This window comes from Solanum stenotomum, unplaced genomic scaffold (assembly GCF_019186545.1).
Source record: "Solanum stenotomum isolate F172 unplaced genomic scaffold, ASM1918654v1 scaffold17555, whole genome shotgun sequence".
Lineage (NCBI taxonomy): Eukaryota > Viridiplantae > Streptophyta > Magnoliopsida > Solanales > Solanaceae > Solanum > Solanum stenotomum.
The window spans coordinates 137,835-146,472 of record NW_026024612.1 but is presented as its reverse complement, the minus strand read 5'-3'; the positions used below and the strand labels follow the sequence as shown (position 1 = coordinate 146,472).

The following is an 8,638-nucleotide window of genomic DNA, read 5'->3' as shown; positions in this document are numbered from 1 at the left end:
CTTGTTGGAAAGTTGAATTATCTCACAGTGACTAGACCTGACATCTCTTTTCCTGTGACTGTTGTAAGTCAGTTTATGACTTCCCCTTGTGATAGTCATTGGGAAGCAGTTGTTCGTATTCTGCGATATATAAAGTCAGCTCCTGGTAAAGGACTACTCTTTGAGGATCAAGGCCATGAGCATATCATTGGATATACAGATGCTGGTTGGGCAGGATCACCCTCTGACAGACGTTCGACATCCGGATATTGTGTTTTAGTAGGAGGTAATTTGGTGTCGTGGAAGAGTAAGAAACAGAATGTGGTTGCTCGATCTAGTGCAGAATCAGAATATCGAGCAATGGCGACAACAACTTGTGAGCTAGTTTGGATCAAACAGTTGCTGGGAGAACTAAAATTTGGCAAAGTTGATCAGATGGAACTTGTGTGTGATAATCAAGCGGCTCTTCATATCGCATCAAATCCAGTGTTTCATGAAAGGACTAAGCACATTGAGATTGACTGTCACTTTGTCAGAGAAAAGATACTCTCGGGAGATATTGTTAGGAAATTTGTGAAGTCAAATGATCAGCTTGTAGATATCTTCACCAAGTCCCTCACAGGTCCTCGTATTAATTACATCTGTAACAAGCTAGGTACATATGATTTGTATGCACCAGCTTGAGGGGGAGTGTTAGAATAAAAATAAGTATTTCCTACTAGAATAGAAATAGGAATAGGAATAGGAATAGGAATAAGAATAGGAATCCTAGTTGGAAAAGGATTCCAATGTAATGTCTATAAATAGGGTCTCAATGTAACTATGTAGACACACAATTCAATAATATTTTTCGTATATATTTCTCACAATGTCTTTAACAGGCTTTCAATATTTAGTAGTTAATGTATACACGTGTTAGATAGTGTAATTTTTCAAAAATATTAGAATTTTTAAATTTTTGTGATTGAAGAAGAATTCAGGGTTTATCATTTTATTTCATGTTTTAGTATTACTTCATTCAATTCTCCTGTGAAATTGTTGGTTTTTTTAGAAAATGTTTTCTTTTATTGTTGCCCTTTAATTATTTTTAACAAGATATAAAACCAATACTGGATTGGATGAAGTGTTTACATGTGCCAAGATAATTATTATTGGAACAAATCTTTATCCAGCTCAAGACCAAAACCTTTTTTAGATATACATCAGTCATCAAGTTTCAACATGAGAAAAAAATCTAATGAGAAAGTACATAATCCAGTTATATTCATCACCTTAATACAATCCTGCATTATAATCCGTGTACCACTGTTCACAAACCAAATGCATCCTTACTGCTCTGCGTAGACAGACAGTTTGCCTTACCAGATCAAATGGTAGAATTCCTTGCCAGAGTAGATGCAACCTTTCTGTTTCATAGGATCAATAAACTCACATGACGTAGTCCTGCTAAACTTCAATCATCCAGTGACTACAGTATTGTAAAAACAGACATCCTTTTATAATCCCTTATGGTACTTAAAACAGCTATTTTTGTTGTTCTTTATAATTTTTTAAAGTATAAAACCTGTTAGTTCTACCAGTGATTATTGCAGAGACCTTTTCTACATCATCATGAAGGGAAACCTTTTCCCCCGCCTGAGGCTCACTGTTTTTCTCCATTATATGTTCTTTTTCAAGACTTTCTGCTACCTCTTTTTGTCGTTTATCTTCTTCCAGTGGTGTAGAACGTGCTGTTTTATGTTACCAACTGTTTGTTACTCTGTAGTAAGTTGGCATGAACCATGTATAGTTCAGTCTATCTTAATACAAGTGTTCCTAATCATGTCCTTCTATTAGTGCTTTTCTGCTACTGATCCTCTATTGGTATTTGGGGAGGCCGGAAGTCTGTCCATTCTAATTCTGAGTGATTCAAATTTTATACTAGATCCTCGAATAATTCACATGGAGATCCAGGAAATACCTGATTTCTTATCTTCTAGGTGCCAGTTTTTTTGTAGATTTAAGGCCAGATAATATGTTATTGCTTAGCAAAACCTGCTAATTATTTCTTTTTCTTTTTGTGCACACAGAGTGAGGAAGATCTTGTCAGAGCAGACTGATGCCTCGATGCCCCGTGAGAACATTGTTAAACTCTTGGAAGAGTTGCAGGCGCAAGCTGAAGTTGGTTTGTGCTTTATAGGTGTCAAACACTAACTGTATTTCTCATCTGATCGTATTATCTATATTCTAACTCTTATTGGAAGAACCTTTATTAACCCGGTTTATCAGGGCAGTAATAGAATAGGAATCTGCAAGATGAAGCAATTTCCTATGAAGGGAATTTTTTGATGTAAAGTTAGTTCATTATGTGTAAACTTGTATATGTAAGGTATCTTGTTGCCTTTCATCGTCTCCATGGCCTTAACGAATAGCTGAACAACATTATATTGTATGGCCAAGTTATTACACTTTTCTCTGAGTTGTACGGTTAACGTATTATATACTTTTCTATGTACTTGACTATCTCTAGGTGTTGTACATGTATATGCAAATAATTAGATCCTGACTCATAGTTTACTGGTATTGTTTGGTTCTTCTCTCATGGATGACCAATTGATGATTGAGATGAAGACAAAAGTTGGTCCACCAAGAAGTGCTATAAAGTCTGAACTCTGACCCAAATTGATACTAGAGAAATGAAGGAAAAGAGCCACCAGGTTCATATTTGAATTGGTAACTGTTCTGTGAGTTGATTTAGAAGACTTTGACCTAGCTTAGCTTAAGTCCAAGAATCATATATCCTACAATGTTACGATAAGTTTGTACACACTTTGACTAATTTAACGTGAACACTGCTATATCCATGAGCACATATCTTAGATCTCAATCTGCTCCTTCTTACTTAAAACCAACCAAATAAAGAGATAAACACCTTTGGTTGAGCCAGTACCTATAATATGGTCTTCAATTAATCTTGAACAAGAGTATTAGCTTCAATTGAACAAACTCGACCTTCAAATATTTACAGACTGGAAAGATTGTGAATGTTCATCATGCTGCTTAAGCCATCACAAGAAATTACTCCTGATTTAGCAGAATCCCCATACACCTACTTTGCACAATAACTGTATCCTCAATCCCAAATACATTAAAATCGACCATATAGATCCTCACTTCTCCATTTAAGCTCAAATTATAGACAGAAATAGAAGTGAAATAAATTAAACATATAAAAAAATAATAGTCAAATGGAAGAAAATCGCTGCAACTATCGGACTTACTAAGATCCTGCTCAATTATCTGGACAGAAACTAAAATGAAGTATAAGAGAATAGCTAGCTGAAGAAGAAACTGACAATAGAGGACGAAAAAAAACAGTTTTATCTACTAGTTTCACATCAACCTACATCAGCACAAAAGTTAATCTTATCTTGAATGGCATCAAAGTATACAATGCCATGCATTCTGATCATAAACACTGAAATATTATCACACAGTCTGTTTTAGCTACAAGTTGATCCAATGCACAGCATTGTTTGTTTCTGAGAGAGCATATGTTGTTTCTACCTCCAAGCTGAAGCAACAGTCAAGGTCTTGTCCTCCCACCCGAAATAGAGTGCACCTGCCTCCTCCTCTGCTTTGTACCTTTCGCTATATTGCTTGATAAGATTCCGGATTGAGTCATAGACATTTCGGCTAATTGGGGATGGAATGAAACCAGCCATCATCATCCTAGCTCTCCACTTCCCTGCAACCTCATAACGCTCTATTCGCTCCAATCCTTCACAGGCAACAATGTTGATGATATCACGTGCAAGACATTGCCGTTCTACATTAACCCTCTCTTGGCTATCCCTTGAAAGAGTTGCATCGAGAGACTCGAATACGGCACAATAGTAGTTGTAGACTTCTGCAAACCTTTGTAGAAATGGGGCGGTGTTAGTGTTCATGTCTTGCTCAACAACTGTTACTAGCTTTGGATTTAAGCTCTTCACCATCCGCAGAAGCTGGTCTCTTTGGTTTACCGTTGATACACTTTCATCAGGCATGTGATGAAGCTGGAACGCGAAGTTTACTAAAACAGCTTCACCAGGACGGCAGTTCAACATTGCTGGGGTGACTAATCCAGTGTTAGAAGACACTGCTTGGAACTCAAAAGAGATCTTAAGATCTTTGGCCAGCTCTGCAAGCCTGAGACCAATGACATTAAGGCCTCCAATAGCACGTTGGACAGATTCAGGGTCGTCTACCCCAGTTAGCCTCACATGGGGTGGCTTACCAGGCATACTAGCCAATGTCTGCAATAAAGTGTAATATTGACTTCCTTGGTTAACGTCAAAATCTATGATGTGAACTCTTTTCTCATCTTTAAAAGCCTCTAGGATCGCACCATTAGCTGCCATAAAACCAAACCTAAAGTACGGACATACTTCAAAGAGGACTTGCATAGCAGAGAGTCTCTCCGAAGAGGTAGCTTCTTTGCATTTTAGAGCTTTATAAAGACCTCTGCCAGATGTAGCCATTCGAGCTGCAAGAGCCTCTACCATGTAAGCTGCAGTCCTTTCAAGAGGATCTCCCTGGATAGAGACCATCTGCCTCAGTTCATTAATCATAGATGAGGCTTGTTCAATATGTCCATCTTGAATAGCAGCAGCACAACTAAAAAGCATCTGCTTTGGAGTTTGAGGAGCAGATACAGATATTTCCTTGTAGCTACTACTGCTACTGATATTAGAATCTGCAGATGTAGACTCCTTGGGAGACTCCTGAAGTAACTCAGTTCGGATCTGGTTAAACCATTCATCATCTATGTCCATAGTCTCCCCACGAGCAAATACATCATCTCCTTCAATTTCGTTATCATCGAAAAGTACCCTTTCAAGTTCTTGAAGCTTCATTGTCACCCTTCCATCATTATATTCTGATGAATCTGGACTTTGATTGACAAAGTCTCCTGAATCATAACTAGCCTGATTGTAATCTCTTGATGGATGGAAAGAAGATGAATGTCTCTGGTGGAATGGATTCCCCAAGACATCTGTAGGTGATGTGTTTAAAAGTTCTTCTGAAGGTGAAGGTGATTCTAGCAAATACTTTGGATCATAACTGTCTGTGCTGCTAGACTCGGTTGCATACATAATCCCACGTGCATTTTTGGAGTACATGGATGTTGACAAGTTAGAGTTATCGTTGTGACCATTTTGAAAATACAGCTTCCCATTTCCAATTGATCTTAGAGATCTAACTAAAGACATGGTTCGCTTGTTATTCTAATTCTCAAAATGAAGCTGCTTGAATGTTCCCTTACAAAAACTGTTCCTTGATTCAACCAGAAACTGGTACGGGATCCCTGTAACTGAATTTCGTATTTGGGAGATACCACTCTCTGCTGCTGAAACATCAAATATACAAACACTCCGATTAGACAAAAAGAAACCAGTAGTGGAAAATAAGACAATATTAAAAGACAAATATGGGAATAGAAGATATATGCATTGTTGCTTCATATGATCCTTATGCACTGGATATCAAGTCAGGGGGCAAATAATTCAACATATGAGATAGAACGCAGCAGGTAATAGACGATTCAGCGTCCGAAAATGATTTTAGTGAAAGAAAATGTACTCTCCTCTCTATAACTATTCAAAATCCTTTTGAGCTTTTTAGTTTCGGGAACCATATCTGTGAGACCAACAGAATTAAAAAAGCTACTCATCAACGATAGCAAGTCATCTCGCAACCAACAGTAACTCCTAAAATCACTAAATGGTGTTTACTTTGTGAAAAAACTCCTGCAAAACCAAGTCTTACTTTTGCGGAGTAGGAAGTTTTCCTTAGTTTATTACTCAAGCTCCTTCAACACTAGAAGAACATCGTCAAAATTACATGTCCATCGTTCACAATAAAGAGAAAATCAAAGATGATATTTAATAATACCACTTCTTGCTTTTGACACAAGGTGTTAAAAAGTTGGAAGCAACAAGGGATTTAGCCCATTAGAGAATCAACAAAATACCAAAAAGAACATAAACCTCAACAAGAAAAAAGCAACCATTGTACCCGAGGAAGTGGTCTAATGGTCAAAGAAGTGAGTTGAGAACTAGAGACCAAAAAACTAGGTGAAACTTTCCTTCTGTCCTAGCCTTAGCCTTGGTGAATACTTTCCTTCTGTCCTAGCCTTAGCCTTGGTGGACAGAGGAGTTACCTTGCGGCGGGAGGTGGCACATAACCCGTGGAATTAATCGAGGTGCGCACAAGCTGGCCTGGACACCATGGTTATCAAAAAACAAAAAAGAAGAACAAGGCAAACATTCCAAAACCCTTTGATTTCTACAGATCTATCCTCCTCCCGAGTATGAACATATAATCACATAAAAACATACTGGAGAACTTTGAATTCTCAACTTCTGAAGATCTATTAAGGGCAACAAACATGATCCATACACAAATTGTTCTTCACAAGTTTGTAAAACAGATAAAGAACTACACTTTAAAAAAACAACCAATCACCAAATCCAGAACAAAAAACAAAGCAAAATCAGACAAAAACAGAGAAAACAAGAACACAAAGTCAAAAGAAGCAAAGCCAAATATACCTGTCAAGTTGAACTCAGAAAGAGAAGATCTTAAGATGTATCACAGTAGAGAGAAAAATCAACAACAGCAATCTGCAAGTTTCCTATGTGAACAGATAAAAGATAAAATTTCAAAATTAGCTAAGAAGAAAAGCACACCCCTTTAGGGCTTTGACCAAAGTTAAGATATATTACCCTTTTATGGTATATTTCCAATAAAAATATCTTCAGTAGGTACAAATCCAGCAAGCAAAAAGATTAAACAATTTCCATAAGATACAACAAAGAAACTTTCAAGTTTCAACTAACCAAAATTTAGATAAAACCCCACAAACAAAAAATTAGTCTTTATGTGCCAAAAATTCAACCTTTATGAAAAAAAATCAATCTTTCAAGACTTTAACAAAAATAATACAAATCAATCTTCTGGAATTCAAGAAAAAGGAATGAGAACACTTACACCCTTTTAGTTATATTTTATATACTTGTAAGGAAGCTTCCTAAAATCCCAAAAAAATTCAACCCCTTTTACTTTTTCTTGTTCTTGTTCTACTATATACTACTACAATTATTAGTACTACTAATTCTGTGTTTTTATGTATAAATACCAACTTGTCTGACTCTACAAGAACCAAGTTGTTTGATCCATGCCTGTTTTTTTTTTTTTTTCAATTTCTCCCCACAAGACAAATCAATTTGCACCATTGGATTATAATCTTGTGGACTATGTTTCATTGTTACATGTGGGATGAGCATGGATAACGCGTGTACAAGATGATATTTTTTTGTTGTTGTTCATTTTTGGTTGTGGTTGGTGACGTTGGAGTGTATGTCATGAATTCAAGACTTTGTCAAATTGTCCTTATAAGTAGGGGTAAAATAGTAAAACTACATACACATCACCCTTTCGGGGTCTTTTGTAGTATATGGTATGGTTTGTGACTCTCTTCGTTGACGATATTCATTACTTCTCGCAAGAATAGTTCATCGGTGGAGGAGTAGAAGTGTTGGTCCCTTTGATAAACTTGTTTGTGACTCAATGTGTTGTGACCTACTCCCTTTGTCCCTAATTCTTATCCATTTTTGAATTGACACATTTATTAAGAAAATATTTATAGTGAGTTTATCATTTTATTCCTATTAATTATGAAGTGCATGAATTAAAAACTTAAGATTTTCAAAAATTTCTACTTTTTAAAGTAATTAATTGAAAGTATAATAGGTAAAAAGAAATTGTTCTTTCTTGATTTGTCAAAATTGACAAGTAATTAGTGACAACTAAAAAAGGAAAAATAGATAAGTAATTAGGGACAGAGGGAGTACTAAGCACCTACATCAAAAGCTCAGTATGCAATTTGCACGAAATCTATTTTTCGAGAGTTTACGTATATAAGCCTTTAGTACAATGGTGATTGGTGTACTTTAATGTAATCGTAAGACTTCCATTCTTAAATTAAAAAAAATAAGACGTTGTCCTCTCTTTACAATCAAGTAGAAGGAGGGTGATTAAAAAAAAAAGAAACAAACAGGTATAAAAACTATAATTATAAACCAAGATTGAATCAATGGAAACATTGATTTATAAATTCCTCTTACACTTTTTTGTTAATAATTGATTGCTATATACTCTAATTTTAGTTCATAACTTTTAAATTAAATTTTATGTGTTATTTTTAAATTTTAACGGTAAATATCTTTTTTTCTTTGAAACTTCAATCAAACATTGATCATGCATCCACTTAATTTGGTATGAACAAATACGTTAAACTAAAAGTAAATTTGTAAACTAAGAAAACAGAATTTCCCAAAAAATATTTGTATCATCTTTTAGAACAGAGGATAATCGTTTTTTCGGGGTAGTAACATTTTAAGACTAAATTACCCTTCAAGAGGTTTGTAAGGGTCCTTAAAAATGGAAATTGAAAAGGGCAAAATCGACATTTGATGGATTTAGTTGGGAAGTGGTTAAACTCGTGGTGGGGACTAATGCAAGATGTTGAAGGAAATTTCCTTTTCTCAACAACTGAATAACGATTTCTCCAAAAATTTTAATAGCTCAATTAATTAATCATTTCTAATCAAATTTTTTGTTTTAAAAAAAAAAT

General features: G+C 35.6%; 2 protein-coding genes across 8 annotated transcripts in view; one reads left to right on the top strand and one right to left on the bottom strand.

The window, feature by feature from the left end:
- The window catches only part of LOC125850559 (small RNA degrading nuclease 5), a 24,230-nt gene extending 21,793 nt beyond the window's left edge, over positions 1–2,437 (top strand). The window contains exon 14 of the mRNA XM_049530420.1: positions 2,049–2,437. Within this exon, the coding sequence (XP_049386377.1) occupies positions 2,049–2,172 (124 nt within the window). The 3' untranslated portion in view covers positions 2,173–2,437. The remainder of the gene's footprint in view (positions 1–2,048) is intronic.
- Positions 2,438–3,316: 879 nt separating this feature from the next.
- LOC125850560 (scarecrow-like protein 1) lies at positions 3,317–7,137 on the bottom strand. Of its 7 annotated transcripts, none has more exons than XM_049530425.1 (3): positions 6,994–7,137; positions 6,555–6,637; positions 3,317–5,350 (listed from the first exon to the last, which is right to left on the bottom strand). In XM_049530425.1, exon 3 carries the CDS (start codon positions 5,211–5,213, stop codon positions 3,522–3,524), a length of 1,692 nt encoding a protein of 563 aa, XP_049386382.1. In that variant the 5' UTR covers positions 5,214–5,350; positions 6,555–6,637; positions 6,994–7,137; the 3' UTR covers positions 3,317–3,521. The 7 variants fall into 7 exon arrangements, with proteins under 7 accessions (XP_049386382.1, XP_049386383.1, XP_049386378.1 ...); XM_049530426.1 differs by having other exon boundaries at positions 3,317–5,347; XM_049530421.1 differs by having other exon boundaries at positions 6,729–7,038.
- Positions 7,138–8,638: the final 1,501 nt, after the last annotated feature.

Excerpts from the sequence above, each read along its gene's own strand:
- LOC125850560 (XM_049530425.1), bottom strand. The coding sequence starts at position 5,213 with ATGTCTTTAGTTAGATCTCTAAGATCAATTGGAAATGGGAAGCTGTAT.